Source organism: Marmota monax, unplaced genomic scaffold, assembly GCF_021218885.2.
Source record: "Marmota monax isolate L192 unplaced genomic scaffold, Marmota_monax_Labrador192_F-V1.1 WCK01_AAM20220418_F8-fsc00174, whole genome shotgun sequence".
Lineage (NCBI taxonomy): Eukaryota > Metazoa > Chordata > Mammalia > Rodentia > Sciuridae > Marmota > Marmota monax.
In genome coordinates this window covers 3,120,785-3,139,637 of record NW_026694860.1, presented here as the reverse complement: position 1 = coordinate 3,139,637, position 18,853 = coordinate 3,120,785, and the positions used below count along the sequence as shown (strand labels likewise).

At 34.3% G+C, this 18,853-nt stretch overlaps 1 protein-coding gene across 5 annotated transcripts in view; it reads left to right on the top strand.

Moving 5' to 3' along the window:
- Window positions 1-18,853, top strand: part of Ros1 (ROS proto-oncogene 1, receptor tyrosine kinase) — a 130,695-nt gene that overhangs the window by 46,424 nt on the left and 65,418 nt on the right. For 3 of the 5 annotated variants that reach the window (XM_046426423.2, XM_046426421.2, XM_046426426.2), the window contains exons 19-21: window positions 17,404-17,621; window positions 17,947-18,107; window positions 18,478-18,622. In XM_046426423.2, the coding sequence (XP_046282379.1) occupies window positions 17,404-17,621; window positions 17,947-18,107; window positions 18,478-18,622 (524 nt within the window). The remainder of the gene's footprint in view (window positions 1-17,403; window positions 17,622-17,946; window positions 18,108-18,477; window positions 18,623-18,853) is intronic. The other 2 variants (XM_046426424.2, XM_046426422.2) reach the window with 1 other exon arrangement.

The window sequence follows — 18,853 nt, the reverse complement described above, 5'->3', positions numbered from 1 at the left end:
GCTTATTAACAAAGAGGACTGCACATTATTCAGTACAGGCAGAAATCATCTTGTGATATTCCAAATAAAATCTTAAGAGTGGAGAGAACCACATAAATAACTTCTTGATTTGTGTCCTCAAACTAAGCAACTCTACTAAGAGATGACTCTTCTTGGCATCTCTAAATCTTCTATATTAGTAGTGTTTTTTCCTATATATTCTTTACATATTTTAAAAAAATTGGGCATAATATATATTCACATTCTGATCTTAAATATTCTATTATACCAGTTTTGATGGAAGTATTATAAAACATGCAACATGTCCGTCATCACAGAAAGTTCCTTGTGCCCCTTATCAGTGAATCCTCCTGCCCCACTGAATACATACATTTTTGTATCTGTCTTCTTTTACTTGACATATTATTTTTGTTTGCAATTTATCAATGTTGTTTTATATATTAGTTTTTTCTTTTAATGACTGAGTAGTAATCCACTGCATGAACATACCATGATTTGCTTATCTATTACTCTCTTAATGAACACTTGGATTGCTTTCTAAATTTGGTTTTCATGTACAAAACTGTATGAATATTGCTATAAAAGGCTTTTTATGGATGCATACTTGGATAAATACTTTGAAGTGAAATTAATGGAAGATAAGGCAGATATATGTTTATAGTCTTAAGAATTTGCCAGTTTTTAAAAGTGTTTGTACTATATTTATGTAGTACATTGTCTTGACTACCTCACCAAGTTGCTGAGGCTTGCTTTGAACTTGAGATTCTCCTGCCACAGCCTCTTGAGCGACTGAAATTGCAGGTGTGTGCCACCATGCCTGGCTTCCAACTTTATTATTTCCTAATATTTTTATTTTGGCTATTCTCAATCTTTTGCCTTTCTAAATAAACTTTAAAATCATTCAGAATAAAGCCTTATAAAACTTTGAATCTCTTTTCTGTTGAGGGAGAATGGATATCTTAAAATAAGTGAGTCTTCCAATCAATGAAAATGGTATCTCTACATTTAATTTAGATTTTCTTTTATTTCTCTCAATAGTGTTTTATAGTTTTCAGTGTACAAATTTTAAATATCTTTCATTAAATTAATTCCTAAGTGTCTGTTTTTTGAAGTTTTATATATTTAAAATATTCCATTTTGTAAATGTTCATTATTAATTTGAATAAATACAATTGATTTTTTGTATACTGGCTTTACATTTTGATGCATTGTAAACTCATTTATATGTTCTATTCATTTTCTTATGGAATACTTTACTAAAGTATCGTAATTGTCGCATAATAAGAGTTAGGGAACATTTCTTCCTCTTCATTTTTTCTGAAAGTGTTTGTATAAAATTGATATTTAATCTTCCTTAGCATTCACCAGTGAATTCATTTGGTCCTGGAATTATCTTTGTACAAAATTGCTTGATTATAAATTCAGTTCTTTTAAGTATTTGGAATAGTTAGGTTTTCATTTCTTCTTTTGTAATTCCTTTTTCCATGGATTTGTACACTTTGTGTGGGTTGGCAAATAGCATCTTCCCATTATTATTGTAATACCTATAGAATCTGTAGTAATATCCTTTATTGGTACATTTTATTGATCATTCCTGCCAAGTGTTTATTAAATTTATTCTTTTCAAATAATTGGCTTTTGGTGGTGTTAATTTTCTCTATTTTCTATTTCATTAATTTCCAATCTTACATTTTAAAAATTTGTTCTGGGTGTAATTTCCTCTTCTTTTCCTAACATTTTAAGGCAAAAGAAAAGGTCATCATTTTCATATCATTCCACTCATCAATATTTCAATACTGATATGATAGCTTCAATATTTCAATTATAAGTTTCTTTTGAGGACTATATTATTTGTATACTATAAATTTCACTGTCATTCAGTTTAAAGTATTTTCCTTATTATTAATTTTTATTTGTTCTTTTTAGCTATACATGACAGTAGAGTGAATTTTGACATATCAAACATACATAGTATAATTTCCTGTTTTTGTGGTTGTGAATGATGTGGAGTTACACTGGTCATGTATTCATAAATGAACATAAGACAGTTTAGGTTTGATTCATTCTACTATCTTTCCCATTCCCATCTCCCCTCCCTTCCCCTGACTCCCCCTGTCTAACCTGGTGAACCCTCTTTCCTTTTTCTTCTGTGAAGGCCTGTTCAATTCCTTGGCCCATTTAGTGATTGGGTTATTTGGTTTTTTTGGTGTTAAAGTTTTTTGAGTTCTTTGTACATCTGGAGATTAATGCTCTATCTGATTAAATCTTTGCAGGTGGCAAAGATCCCCCCCCCCCATTCTGTAGGCTCTTTCTTCACACTCTTAATTGTTTTCTTTGCTGTGAAGCTTTTTAGTTTGATTCTGTCCCATTTCTTGATTATTTATTTTATTTTATTATGTATTTTACTTCTTGCACTTTAGGAGTCAATAAAACTTCCTCAATAAGAGGGAGTCAGTTCCTAAGCTGACATGATGCAGTGTTGACCCTACATTTCTTCTAGTAGGCACAGGGTCTCTAGTCTAATGTGTTGGTTCTTTATCCACTTTGAGTTCAGGGAGAGAGATAAAGGTTCAATTTCATTTTGTTTAATATGAATTTTCAGTTTTCCCAGTATCATTTGTTGAAGAGGTTGTCTTTTATCCAATGCATGTTTCTGTTGCCTTTGTCTAGTATGAGATGATTGTATTTATGTTGGTTTGTCTCTTTATCGTCTATTATGTTTCATTGGTCCTCATGTTTGTTTTGGCACCAATACTCTACTGTTTTTCTTGCTGTAGCTTTGTAGTATAATTTAAGGTCTGGTATTGTGATGCTTCTTACTTTGCTTTTCTCGCTGAGGATTACATTGGCTATTCTGGACCTCTTACATTTCCAAATAAATTTCATGACCACCTTTTCTATTTCTATGAAGAACATGATTGGTATTTTGATGGAAATTGCATTGAATCTGAATAGCATTTTTTAAAAAATATTTTTTAGTTTGTCAATGGAACTTAATTTTATTTTTTACCACTGAACAACAAACCTGGCCCTGAATAGTGCTTTTGGTAGTATGGCCATTTTGACAATATTTATTCTGCCTATCCAAGAACGTGGGAAATCTTTCCAAATTCTAGGTCTTCTTCAATTTCTTTCTTTAGAGTTTTGTAGTTTTCACTTCAGAGATATTTTATCTGTTTTGTTAAATTGATTCCCAAATATTTTAATTTTTTTGATGCGATTATGAATGGAATAGTTTCCTTAATTTCTATTTTAGTTGATTCATCACTGACATATAGGAACACAATTAATTTATGGGTGCTAATTTTATATACTGATACTTTGCTGAATTCATTTATGAGTTCTAGAAGTTCTCTAGTGGATTTATTTTTGAATTTTCTAAATATAGAATTATGTCATGGGCCAATAGAGATATTTTTCTTCTTTTTCTATTCATCTTCCTTTAACTTCTTTCTTCTTTTAATTGCTTTGGTTAGATTTTCAGTACTATATTGAATAGAAGTGGTGAAGGAAGACATCTTTTCTTGTTCCAGTTTTTAGAGGGAATGCTTTCAATTTTTCTCCATTTAAAATGATGTTAGCCTTAGATTTAGCATATATAGCTTTTACAATGTTGAGGTATTCCTATTATCTCTAGTTTTTTTAAAAAAATGTTTTGAGCATGAAGGGGTGCTGTATTTTGTTCAATTTTTTTCTGCATCATTGAGATAATCATGCAATTCTAGTCTTTAAGTCTATTGATATGATAAATTATGTCTATTGATTTCCATATGTTGAACCAACCTTGCATCTTTGGATGAAGCCCACTTGATCATGATTCCCTATTTTTTAAATATGTTTTTGTATGTGATTTGCCAGTAAGTTATTAAGAATTTTTGCATCTGTGTTCCTTGGGGATATTGTTCTGAAATTGTCTTTCCTTGATTATCTTTGTCTGGTTTTGTATTAGAGTGATATGAGCTTCATAGAATGCATTTGGAAGTGTTTCTTCTTTTCTATTTCATGGAATAATTTGAGGAGGATTGGTGTTAGCTCATCTTTGAAGGTCTAGTAGAATTTGGCTGAGAATTCATTTGGTCCTGAGCTTTTCCTTCTTGGTAGGTTTTTTTTTTTTTTTTTTTAGTTTTGGGTGGACACAATACCTTTATTTCACCTTTACATGGTGCTGAGGATCGAACCCAGTGCCTCATGCATGCAAGGCAAGTGCTCGACTTCTGAGCCACAACCCCAGCCCCTCTTGGGAGGGTTTTTTTTTTTTATTCGTTGTTCAAAACATTACAAAACTCTTGACATATCATATTTCATACATTAGATTCAAGTGGGTTATGAACTCCCATTTTTACCCCAAATACAGATTGCAGTATCACATCGGTTACACATCCACGTTTTTACATATTGCCATACTAGTGACTGTTGTATTCTGCTACCTTTCCTATCCTCTACTATCCCCCCTTCCATCCCCTCCCCTCCCATCTTCTCTCTCTACCCCATCTACTGTAATTCATTTCTCTCCCTTGTTTTGTTTTGTTTTTTTTCCTTTCTCCTCCCATCCTCTTATATGTAATTTTGTATAACAATGAGGGTCTCCTTCCATTTCCATGAAATTTCCCTTCTCTCTCCCTTTCCCTCCCACCTCTCCTCTAATGTTAATGTTAATCTTTTTAATGTTAATCTTTTTAATGTTTAATGTTAATCTTTTTCTCATGCTCTTCGTCTCTGCTCTGTTCTTAGTTGCTCTCTTTATATCAAAGAAGACATTTGGCATTTGTTTTTTAGGGATTGGTTAGCTTCACTTAGCATAATCTGCTCTAATGCCATCCATTTCCCTGCAAATGCCATGATTTTGTCATTTTTTAGTGATGAGTAATACTCCATTGTGTATAAATGCCAATTTTTTTAATCCATTCATTTATTGAAGGGCATCTAGGTTGGTTCTACAGTCTAGCTATTGTGAATTGTGCTGCTATGAACATTGATGTAGCAGTATCCCTATAGTACGCTCTTTTAAGGTCTTCAGGGAATAGTCCAAGAAGGGCAATAGCTGGATCAAATGGTGGTTCCATTCCCAGCTTTCCCAGGAATCTCCATAGTGCTTTCCAAATTGGCTGCACCAATTTGCAGTCCCACCAGCAATGTACAAGTGTACCCTTTTCCCCATATCCTCGCCAGCACTTGTTATTGTTTGACTTCATAATGGCTGCCAATCTTACTGGAGTGAGATGGTATCTTAGGGTGGTTTTGATTTGCATTTCTCTGACTGCTAGAGATGGTGAGCATTTTTTCATGTACTTGTTGATTGATTGTATGTCCTCCTCTGAGAAGTGTCTGTTCAGGTCCTTGGCCTATTTGTTGATTGGGTTATTTATTTTCTTATTGTTTAATTTTTGAGTTCTTTGTATACTGTGGATATTAGGGCTCTATTTGAAGTGTGAGGAGTAAAGATTTGTTCCCAGGATGTAGGCTCCCTATTTACCTCTCTTATTGTTTCTCTTGCTGAGAAAAAACTTTTTAGTTTGAGTAAGTCCCATTTGTTGATTCTTGTTTTTAACTCTTGTGCTATTGGTGTCCTATTAAGAAATTTGGAGCCCGACCCCACAATATGTAGAACAGAGCTAACTTTTTCTTCTATCAGACACAGAGTCTCTGATTTGATATCAAGCTCCTTGATCCATTTTGAGTTAACTTTTGTGCATGGTGAGAGAAAGAGATTCAGTTTCATTTTGTTGCATATGGATTTCCAGTTTTCCCAGCACCATTTGTTGAAGATACTATCCTTCCTCCATTGCATGCTTTTAGCCCCTTTATCAAATATAAGATAGTTGTAATTTTGTGGATTGGTCTCTGTGTCCTTTATTCTGTACCATTGGTCCACCTGCCTGTTTTGGTACCAGTACCATACTGTTTTTGTTACTATTGCTCTGTAGTACAGTTTGAAATCTGGTATCGCTATAACTCCTGATTCACACTTCCTGCTTAGAGTTGTTTTTGCTATTCTGGGTCTTTTATTTTTCCATATGAATTTCATGGTTGCTTTCTCTACTTCTACAAGAAATGCCGTTGGGATTTTGATTGGCATTGCATTGAACTATAGAGAACTTTTGGTAATATCACCATTTTGATGATGTTAGTTCTTCCTATCCATGAACAGGGCATATTTTTCCATCTTCTAAGGTCTTCTTCTATTTCTCTCTTTAGGGTTCTGTAGTTTTCATTGTATAAATCTTTCACCTCTTTTGTTAGGTTGATTCCCAAGTATTTTATTTTTTTTTGAGGATATTTTGAATGGGGTGGTTTTCCTCATTTCCATTTCAGAAGATTTGTCGCTGATATACAGGAATGCCTTTGATTTATGCATGTTGATTTTATATCCTGCCACTTTGCTGAATTCATTTATTAGCTCTAGTAGTTTCTTTGTAGACCCTTTTGGGTCTTCTAGGTATAAAATCATATCTTCCACAAATAGTGATAATTGAAGTTCTTCTTTTCCTATCTTAATGCCTTTAATTTCTTTTGTCTGTCTAATTGCTCTGGCTAATATTTCTAGAACTATATTGAATAGAAGTGGTGAGAGAGGGCATCCCTGTCTTGTTCCAGATTTTAGAGGGAATGCCTTCAGTTTTGCTTCATTTAGAATGATGATAGCCTGAGGCGTAGCATAGATAGCTTTTACAATATTGAGGTAAGTTCCTGTTATCCCTAGTTTTTCTAGTGTTTTGAACATAAAGGGATGCTGTACTTTGTCAAATGCTTTTTCTGCGTCTATCGAGATGATCATATGGTTCTTATCTTTAAGTCTATTGATGTGGTGAATAACATTTATTGATTTCCATATATTGAACCAGCCTTGCATCCCAGGGATGAATCCTACTTGATCATGGTGTACAATTTTTTTTATATGCTTTTGTATCTGATTTGCCAGAATTTTATTGAGGATTTTTGCATCTAGGTTCATTAGAGATATTGGTCTGTAGTTTTCTTTCTTTGAAGTGTCTTTGTCTGGTTTCAGGATCAGGGTGATGTTGTCCTCATAGAATGAATTTGGAAGAGCTCCTTCTTTTTCTATTTCCTGAAATAACTTGAAAAGTATTGGTATTAACTCTACTTTAAAGGTTTTGTAAAACTCCGCTGTATACCCATCTGGTCCCGGGCTTTTCTTTGTTGGAAGTCTTTTGATGGCTTCTTCTATTTCCTCCTTTGTTATCGGTCTGTTTAAATTGTGTGTATCTTCCTGACTCAATCTGGGCAAATCATATGACTTAAGAAATTTATCGATATCTTCACTATCTTCTATTTTATTGGAATATAGGGTTTCAAAATAATTTCTATTTGTCTTCTGTATTTCTGTAGTGTCTGTTGTGCCTTTTTCATCCCGTATGTTAGTAATTTGAGTTCTCTCTCTTCTTAGTTAGCATGGCTAAGGCTCTGTCAATCTTATTTATTTTTTTGAAGAACCAGCTTTTAGTTTTGTCAATTTTTTCCATGGTTTCTTTTGTTTCAATTTCATTGATTTCTGCTCTAATTTTAATTATTTCTTGCCTTCTGGTACCTTTGCTGTTGTGTTGCTCTTCCTTTTCTAGGGTTTTGAGATGAAGTGTGAGATCATTTATTTGTTAGTTTTTTCTTTTTTTTTTTTTTTGAGGAATGAACTCTAGGCAATGAATTTCCCTCTTAAAACTGCTTTCATTGTGTCCCATAGATTCCGATATGTTGTGTCTGTATTTTCATTTATCTCTAAGAATTTTTTGATTTCCTCCTTTATGTCTTCTGTAACCCATTGATCATTCAGTAACATATTGTTCATTTTCCAGGTGATGCAGGATTTTTCCTTCCTTCTTTTATCATTGATTTCCAGTTTCATTCCATTATGATCAGATAAGATGCATGGTATTAACTCCACACCTTTATATTTACTAAGAGTTGCCCTATGGCATAATATATGGTCTATCTTTGAGAAGGATCCATGTGCTGCTGAGAAGAACGTATACCCTCTTGATGATGGTTGATATATTCTATATATGTCAGTTAAGTCTAGGTTATTGATTGTGTTATTGAGTTCTATAGTTTCTTTATTCAGCTTTTGTTTGGAGGATCTGTCTAATGGCGAGAGTGGTGTGTTGAAATCACCCATAATTATTGTGTTGTGGTCTGTTTGGTTCTTGAACTTGAGGAGAGTTTGTTTTATGAACGTTGCAGCACCATAATTTGGTGCATACAAATTGATAATTGTTATGTCTTGTTGGTGAATGGTTCCTTTTAACAGTATATAGTGTCCTTCTTTATCCCTTTTGATTAACTTAGGTTTGAAGTTGATTTTATTCGATATGAGTATGGCCACTCCTGCTTGCTTCCGAGGACCATATGAATGGTATGGTTTTTCCCAACCTTTCACTTTCAGCTTGTGTATGTCTTTTCCTGTCAGATGAGTCTCCTGAAGGCAGCATATTGTTGGGTCTGTTTTTTTAATCCAAGTTACTAGCCTATGTCGCTTGATTGGTGAGATAAGCCATTAACGTTTAGGGTTACTATTGATATATGGTTTGTACTTGCAGTCATGCTTATTTATTTATTTATTTTAATTTGGCTAGTTTTTCCTCTTTGGTTATTCCCCCCCCCCTTTACTGAGATACCTCCCACTGTTAGTTTTGGGTGCTGTTTTTCAATTCCTCTTCTTGTAGTGTTTTGGTCAAAATGCCTTGCAGTGCTGGTTTTCTGGCTGCGAATTCTTTTAACTTTTGTTTATTGTGAAATATTTTAATTTCATTGTCAAATCTGAAGCTTAATTTTGCTGGATACATATTCTTGGTTGGAATCCATTATTTTTCAGTGTTTGAAATACGTTGTTCCAGGATCTTCTCGCTTTCAACGTCTGTGATGAAAAATCAGCCGTTAACCTAATTGGTTTACCCCTGAATGTAATCTGCCTCCTTTCTCTCATAGCTTTTAATATTATCTCCTTGGTCTGTATGTTGGATATCTTCATAATTATGTGTCTTGGAGTTGGTCTATTACGGTTTTGCATGTTTGGGGTCCTGTAGGCTTCCAGGATTTGGCAATCCATTCCACCTTTTATATCTGGGAAGTTTTCTAAGATTATTTCATTCAACAGATTGTTCATTCCTTTGGTTTGAACCTCTATACCTTCTTCTATCCCAATGACTCTCAAGTTTGGTTTTTTTATGACATCCCATATCTCTTGGTTGCATTGCTCGTGATTTCTTAACATCCTTTCTGCGATGACTATATTATTTTCGAGTTGATACATTTTATCTTCATTATCTGATGTTCTGACTTCTATTTGATCTAGTCTATTTGTCATATTCTCATTTGAGTTTTTAATTTGGTTTATGGTTTCCTGCATTTCTAGGATTACTGTTTGATTTTTTTTTTAAATCTCTATCTCCTGGTAGAGTTCATTCTTTGCAATTTGAATTTGCTTATGTAATTCATTTTCAAAGTATTCTTTCATTGTTTGGACTTGCTGACTAATGACTTCTCTAAGATTCCATTCCATCTGAGTCAGGTATGCCTTGAGTTCTTTCTCTGTCCATTTTTCTGATGCCTCTAGGTTCTCCTGTGATTTTAAGTTATCCTGCATTGTTTGTAATCCTTTTTTCCCTTGTTTTTTTCATGGTGCTCACATTACTTTCCAACTCTGTTTGACTGCTGTGTTTCTGTTTTCTCCTATAAATTTGTTTTGGTTTTTATAGCTCCAAGATCTCTCATTTGTGTTGGGAGACAATGTTTAGAGATGTTGGATTTAATTGTGATTTAAGGTAAATTCATTAGTTTCATTAAAGTCCTACAGATTTTGATGGCATATAGAGAATTGAGGTTTGAACTTAGGATTTTATGTTAAGGTCGGGCGATTTGATAGTATGGAGGTTAGTATATGTTAGCTTCTTTGGGGGGTTGCTCAAATGCAGGCAGATATTAACAAGAGAATAGACAGGAGTACTTGGGGGTAGTTAAGGGCTTAGGCGGACTATAGACCGACTTGTAGTATTCATCTATTTGCATTTAGTAAATTATACATAATCAGGGTGGTCATGCTTAAGAGGAAAGATAGGGAAAAGGTAAGGAAGCAAACCAAGAAAGAGAGAGGGAGAGACGAAAGAAAGAGAAAAAAATAGAAAAGAAAAAGAAATGATAAAAAATAATAAAATACAATAAAATAAAAATCATAATTTAAAAAATTAATTAAAAAATTAAAAAATTTTTTTAAAAAAGGCACTGTTAGGCTTCTATTTTCTTCGCTTCCAGTAGGTGGTGCTATGCCTTCCGGGCCAAGATTTTGCCCTCCTGCTGTAGGAAACAATCTGCGTGAGGCCGCTCCCACCTCCCCCACCTGGTGTCTTTCCAAACTTGTTAGCTTAGGTTTATTCCTGGTCTCTAGTCTCCTCGCTTCTCCTGCCAGACAGGCCTTCCCCAGTGTGATATCTCTCCGCAGTTCAAGCTACACTCTGGGCCTGCAGCTTTCTGGATGTGGAGTGAGGCTATTGGGAACTGGCCCCCTGTTGTTTTGATTCCCTCTGATAGCCACTCCTCCAAGAGCTGGTGAGACAGGTTTTGTTTTTGCCACTGGTGGGAGGGGGGAGTTGGAGGTCAGGTGCCTTTACCTTTCCCCACGCCTCTATTCACGCTCACTCTGATAATCACGCCCCCGGAAAGCCGGGGACAGATTTTATGCAATTTCCCTGATGTATGGGAGATGGGCTAAATGTCACATACCTGTTCTATCGCTGAACTTGCTGCGATCTGTCAGAAACTGGTGATGGTGACATTAGCTCTCCAAGATGGTGGCCGCTGGCTTCCTTGGTGGGTTTTCAGGTGTGGAGGACAGATCTGGACTGTTTCTCTCCCTTGTCTCAAACCCAGAACTCAGCCTGGAGCACAGTGAGGGCACAGTTGGCAGGACCCCACAGAATCTGCAGCACCGTTTCTCTGTGTTGCTGGCACGCCGTTTCTCGGCGCGCCGCAGTCTCTGGCTGCGGGGCGGGCTGCCGATCAATCAGCCTGAATCTCTGGGCGCACGGTTCACTCGTGATTGAGCCCCAGTAATTGATCCTCGGGTGATGGAAATCCTTCCTCTAGGTTTCAGTGCACCCCAGTTTTGCTGGAAATTCCTAACAAGATAGCTTTTGGCCATTCTAACTCGTTATTCACCTGTACAGTGACGCGGCACACAGGGGTGATGCACTCTATTCGCCCTCATCTTACAACTCCCCCCCCTCTTGGTAGGTTTTTGATGGCATTTTCAATTTCATTGCTTGAAATTGATCTGTTTAAGTTTTCTATGTCTTCCTGTTTCAATTTGGATAGGTCATATGTGTCTAGAAATTTATCGATGTCTTCAAGATTTTCTATTTTTTTAGAATATAAATTTTCAAAATAGTTTCTCATTATTGTCTGTATTTCTGTAGTGTCTGTTGTAATATTTCCTTTTTCATTGCAAATTTTAGTAATTTAAATTTTCTCTTTCTCTTCATTAGCTTGGCTAAATATTTATCAATTTTGTTTATTTTTCGAAGAACCAACTTTTTTTGTCTGTTTTGTTGATTTTTTGGTTGGTTTCTTTCATTTCAGTTTTATTGATTTCAGCTCTGATTTTAATTATTTTCTGTCTTCTATTGCTTTTGGTATTGATGTGTTCTTTTTCTAGGGCTTTACAAGATATTGTTAGGTTATTTATTTGTTGACTTTTTATTCTTTTAATAAATGAGCTCAATGCAATGAGCTTTCCTCTTAGAACTGCCTTCATAGTGTCCCAGAGATTTTTATATGTTGTATTGCTATTTTAATTTATCTCTCAGGATTTTTTTTTATTACATTCCTGATTTCTTCTCCCATCCATTGGTTATTCAATAGCTTTAATTTAGGCTCCAGGTATTAAGAGTAGCTTATATTTTTATTTCATCATTGATTTTTAGTTTCATTCCATATGATCCAATAGAATGAAAGGTATTATCTCTATTTTGTTTTTGTTGTTGTTGCTAAGAGTTGCTTTGTAGCCTAAGATATGGTCTATTTTAAAGAAATATCCATGTGATGCTGAGAAGAATGTATATTCAGTCATTGATAGGTGAAATATGCTATATATGTCTGCTAAGTCTAAATTATTAATTGTATGTTTTTTTTTAGTTTCATACATTCTTTATTTAGTTTTTGTTTGGAGGATCTAACCAGTGGTGAGAAAGGTGTGTTAAAGTCACCCAGTATTATTTTGTTGTGGTCTATTTGATTCTTGAAATTGAGAATGGTTTGTTTGTTGTACATAGATAGTCCATTGTTTGGTGCATAAATATTTGTGATTGTCATAACTTGTTGAGGTATAATTCCCTTAAGCAGTATGAAATGTCCTTTATTGTCCCTTCTAATTAACTTTGGCTTGAAGTTCACTTTATTTGATATGAATACAGAAATCCCTCCTTGTTTACAGGATTCATGAGAATTACATGTTTTTTTTTTTTTTTCCATCTTTTTACCTTCAGTTTGAGGATGCCTTTGCCTACAAGGTGAGTCTCTTGGAGGAAGCATATTCTTGGATCTTGTTTTTTAATCCAATCCACCAGTCTGTGTCTTTCAATTGATGAGTTTAGGCCATTTACATTCAATGTTATTATTGAAATACAATTTTTATTCCTTGTCATTTTGATTTATTTCTAGTTTTTAATTTGAATTATTTTCTCCTTTGATTGATTTTTCTTCTAGTGTAGTTCCTCCCTTTGATGGTTTTCATTTTTATTTTTCATTTCTTCTTGAGTATGTTTTGTAGAGCAAGCTTTCTCACTGTGAATTCTTTCAACTTTCGTTTTTTTTGTGTGGAAAGTTTTTATTTCATTGTCAATTCTGAAGCTTAATGTTTCTGGGTATAGTATTCGTGACTGGCATCCATTTTCTTTCAGAACTTGATGTATATTAATCCAAGACTTTCTAGCTTTGATTGGGTTGAGAAATCAGCTGAGATCCTGATTGGTTTCCCTCTTGTTTGTCTCTCAAAGCCTTTAAAATCCTATCCTTATTTTGTATGTTTGTAGGCATTTTCATAATAATGTGCCTTGGTGTGGGTCTGTTGTAATTTTGTACATTTGGTGTCCTGTAAGCCTCCTGTACCTGATTCCATTTTATTCTTCAGATTTTAGAAAAAAATGTATGTTGTTTAATTTTGGAGTATTTGTAATTTTAAGAATATTATTTATGTCAATTTTTATTTAATACCATGTGGCCAAAAAACATGTTCTGTTTAATTTTAATCCTTTTACATTTATTGAGGTATTTTATGTACTAGCATGTGATATATTATGATGAATATTCTATGTGAACTAGAGAAGAATGTTTTCTTTGCTTTACTTTCTGCAGTGGTCTATAAATGTCAAGTAGGTGAAGTTCATTAATAGTGTTATTAAAATATCTTTATCTGTCTGTATTATCTATCACTGAGAAAGAGGTGTTAAAGTCTTGCACTGTGGTTCTAGATTTGCCTATGGTTTGCTTAGTTTGTGTATCCAAGTGCTTTGTATTTAGTATGTACAATATCAATTTCCTTTTTATTACTGTAAGCTAAACTTATTCATTTATTCATTATGGAAATATTCTGCATAAAGACTACTTTGTCTGATATTAATATAGCCTGGTCAACTTTCCTTAAAGTCTATGTGATACATCTCTTTTCATTCCTTTACTTTTAATCTATTTGTGTCTTTTAATTTGAAGTGTATGAATTGTAAACAGCATATAGTATTTTGCTTTTTATGCAGTGTTATAATTTCTGCCTTTTAATTGGGTGTTTGGTTCATTTACATTTAATATAATGATTAATATGTTTGGATTTAAGCCTACTATGTTGAAGTTTGACTTTCATTTGTATCTTCTGCTCTTTGTTTCTTTGTTCTTATGTTTCTGCTTCTTTTGTGAATATATTAATACTCTGAAACTGTCTCCTCTAGTGAAATTTTAATTATGTCTATATTTTCACATTGTGTTAGAATTAAAATGCACATTTTTAGCATTTTTACATTATGAATCTTCAACTTATTAAGTGAATATTCAAAAATATTATTCATGAATAATTTGGAAAATTTATGACTATATATTTCAATTATTATCCTCCCACATTTTGTGTTCTTAGTATCATATATTTTAATCCTATGCATACTATTAAATACATATACTTTTGTTATTTTAGCTTAAACAGTCAAGTTTTTAACTTTACCCGATTAGCTACACATTTGGAATTAAAATATAACATATAAAACATTTAGAGGGAAAATTTAGGGATGATTTTTTTTTTTCATAGATAAAGATGCTGATATCTAGGACATTCATACATTTGCCTGATGTCACATGGTTAATTAGAGGGATGCTCAGGAAGGGAGTAAAGATGATCAGCTGTTATCCATCACATCTGCACTTGTGAATTTTAATGGAGTTTCCCTTCAAATTGCTCTTCCCCCTCCTATGTACAACCATTCCTTTTAGTTTATAGAAGAATAAACCTATAAATAGTGTAACAACATTTCTGACTTAGAAGTTGAAAAGGGTGCACTTGTCATGAGAGTTCAGATATATTTAGCTATGTCAGGGCAGATTATACTGCTTCAGAGGAGCCTACATCTTTGCTGTTCCCTCTGACTGAACTGTTCCCCCAGCCTAATTCCCCTAGGTAATTCATGTTCGGTCTGCATGACTTGGCTCAAACATTGTTTCCTAAGGGAGGCTTTCTCTGACTGTCCAGGTCCAGTTAGATCTCCTTGTTAAGGAACTCACTTTAATTTTTCTCTTACAATCCATTCAATGATGTAGTTATTTGAAAATTATTAGCCTATTCATCAGGGCTGAATATTCTATAAATGCAGCGATTGTATTTGTCTTATTTACCACTGTATTCCTAATGGCTAATATAGAACTAAATACACATAACATTTATTGAATGAACCAACTCTCAGTAGAATACTTGCCTCATACATCTTATGCTTTATCGAAGGCTTTATGGTGCAAATGCTATGTTGTGATTTTTTTTTTTAGTTAAGTTTTGATTCAAGTTAACTTGTTAAGGAATGAAGCGTTTGGGGTACTGACCTCCTGAAAGTAAGGTAATTGTGTTGAAGTTATGCAGAACTCTAGATATTAAGAATTTTGGGGGCTAACCCAGATATGTAGGAGAATTTCACATGAGGGAGGAGTCTTCACCTGGAAGTAAGGAACAATCCAAGTCAGTGAACTAAGAGATTTGGTCTTGTCCTGCAGGAAAATTCTCTATCCTAGGGACCGTTTTAACAATGCTGAAACATAACAAAACCTGAGAGCAAGGCTGACTAAACACCTTCCCACTGAAGGCTGCAACAGCCCTGTGGGTGGTCCAGAAGCTTTCTCAGACCAAGTGCATACTGCTTGGTGAGTGTTCTTCCACCTGGAGTTAGGTTTTGTATATCTCTTCTAGAAGGTCACTGGAAAGTGCCACTGAGAAGTAAAAACAACAAAATGTAAAATTGGACAAAAGGGTGCAAGTCCAAAGCCTTCATACTTCTGTAGGAATGGAAAAATAGTGTCTTGCCAGAAAAAGAACCATAGGAATGATACTGGTGACTATACATCTTCATCATAAGATTCACAGTTCCCAGCTATGATGTTCCAAGGTAACTTTTGTTTTTTCAAGGAAAAATAGTGAAATTCTCAAAAAAAATTAAAAAATTATTTTGATTTAAAACGCTATACTTTATAATTTTGTAGAGGAGAATGTCAACACTCTAAAATGATTTACACAAATTATTTTTTAAAAAATCAATTCACCACTCCCAAACACTGAGAATCTCTGAGATAGTTTACATGGAATTCTAGGCAACAGGCATAAGTTTATAAACAACCATACAGATTTTTAAAGTAGAAGTCATTTATTAACTTCTCTCTCATTGAGAAAAAAATCTACAAACAAGTTGAACAATAGTCTCTTTGAATTCCTTATTTGGAAAAGGAGTGTTTTGACTAAACCACAGAAGCTGATAACCATCACTGAAGAAACAGATATTTGTGAACAGGAAAAAAATGTTCACAAAACAGAAGGATCACACAGGCTAATGAGTGACAAGTAAATAAGATGACTAAGAGTAGGGGAGAGGTCTGAATCAATGAGCAGAAGCCATTCAATGGACTGTGCCTTCTGAATTGGTTTTCACTGTTCATCTTGTTGGGTTTGTCTGTTCTTGATGGGGTGGTGAGGGTCATAGAATTGTTTTAATCCGTCTTTTTATTTCTTGAGAAAGTCATGATAAAATGAGATCACTTTCTTCCATACATAGAATTTTTGGTATTATTATATCTGCATTTTATACATGGTCAAATGAGAGTTTAAATGATTTGCCTGAAGTTGCATATCTAATAGTTGGTTGAACTGGGGATTCCACACAGTTCTGTTTGGCTTTGAAGTATTGGCTACACTGCAAATTTGTTAATCCACAGTGGGACATGGTCATATTCAGGAATGGGTGTAATCATGAGGGCATGTAGGCCACTCCTGCTTGGTGTCATGTGAACCAGATTAGATATGAAGTGGTTTCTTGAGTGAAGCTGATGGATAGACAGGAAGAATGACCACACAGGGTCTTGGCAAAGTTTGTTTCACGCAGAGCTATTCTGTGCCTGTATGGACTGGAGTTCCCATGGCTACCACAGTCAGGAACCGTTATTCTTGTCAATTCTGGATAAATTCCTGAAAATTCTTGGTCTTTGGTAATCTCCTTTTTTTTTTCTTTCCAAATCTCTCAGACATAATAGGCTTTCCTTTGTTTTCTTTTAGGTAAAATTATAGCCGAAATCTAGCTTGTACTATCTATAGCACTAGTCTATTGCATTGTTCTTGTTTGGTCTCAAAACCCTCTGCCTCACATCTGTCAGTGCTTTTTGAGCCTTTTGTACAGATGGCAAGTTTATCCTTGATGCATTGGTTTTTACTGGTTTCACTTTTTTTTTAAATCAGTATTTTCTGGTCCTATCAGTACCTTGCCTCATGTCTTTCTTTTGTTAATGCAAATGTTGTAGGAGTACATGGAATAAACCAAAGATGTGATCTCTGTTATGATAAAGTTATGGGAATTCAAGTTGCACCTTTGATGTAGAGTATCACCAAAATCACAAGCATTTGTCAAAAGCTGCAACTCTGTAAATGATCCTGCTAATGCAATATCACATTAACAAGAAAAAAAACCTAGAAAAATTGGCTTATGTCTGTTACTTTAAGAAAAATGCAAAAAAATCTCTTTAATAGGGAAGTAAAAGTATGCCAATTATTGTTGCAAACTATGTCCTCTATATTTTCCTATACACATGTATTTATAACATATTTTCATGAGTACTTGCATGTACCAGCTCTTCCTCTACTGCAGATGCATGCACTGATTTGCATTGTTTCAGCAGGACTGAGGATATCATCATCACAGAATTTGCAGCCTGGAGTACTTCTGAAATATCCCAGAATGCACTCATGTACTATAGTGGTCGACTCTTCTGGATCAATGGCTTTAGGATTATCACAGCTCAGGAAATAGGTCAGAGAACCAGTGTATCTGTTTCAGAGCCAGCTAAATTTAATCAGTTCACAATTATTCAGACATCTCTCAAGCCTCTGCCAGGTACTTTATTTTGTTATTTCTGTGTATACCCTTTATCCCCATACCTTCTGTTAAATGAACGTTTAGGTTGGGAATTTCTCTTAAGAATTATGTTGTAAGAGGAGAAAGGTATGAGTTAATTTCTGTTGGTTTATTTGTAGTCTGTTTAATTTGAATCCAAATTTTTCAGTCTGAAAAAGTCACAAAAAAGATAGTTTTCAGATATATTAAAGAAAAAATTTTGTTTTAGTTCTAATTAATAGTGATTTGTATTGATTTTCCGTGATTCTGTATAGATTGATCATCTTAAATCCTTTCTTCCTTCCTTTCTTTCTCCATCCCAAAGGGAACTTTTCCTCTACCCCGAAGGTTATCCCAGATTCTGTTCAAGAGTCTTCATTTAGGATTGAAGGAAATGCTTCAAATTTTCAAATCTTATGGAAAGCACCTCCTCCTTTGGACTGGGGCATCGTCTTCTACAGTGTGGAATTCAGGGCTCATTCAAAGGTATGGTGTTGGTTCTAGTAAGTTCAATTTTCCAAACAGTCTGTACCATCAGCATCAGCCCCTATGCAAACTGATATGTACTTTGTCAATTAAGCCCATTTCCTATTACTTCCATAACATTTGGTTAGTGGGGTTATTCCTGAGAGCACTGGTTTATAGCCATTCTCTGCTCACTTTGTGTTAACTGTTATGTTGGATACACTTTAACTGGAATATACAGTAAAATATAGGATTTACTAAAATGAACATTTCCAAAATTGCAAGTGTTGACTTCACATGTCAACTGAAGTTTTGAGATTTTAGTTAATTAGGAATGAAAAATTTTCTAATTCTTCCCCTGAGAAAATGTTTTTTGTGTGTTTTATTTTAGTTCCTGGCTAGTGAACAACATCCTTTACCTGTATTTACTGTGGAAGGGCTGGAGCCCTATGCCTTATTTAATCTTTCTGTCACTCCTTATACCTACTGGGGAAAGGGCCTCAAAACATCTCTATTACTTCGAGCACCTGAAACAGGTATAGGGGTAAAAATCTTTCTTTAAAAAAAAAGGCAGAATCTCAGTTCCCATTGTTTGGAATGGGTAGTTAATAATATTTTAAAATAACTTTCAGTTTTGTATATATGTTCAGATTCACTACCCTTCCAATAAATATTTGGAGATTAGAGTAGCCTTATGAAATAAATCTGCATAATTTATTCCAGAAGAAGTAAATTTCAAAGATTTCTCAAAGACTGTTTCACTTTGT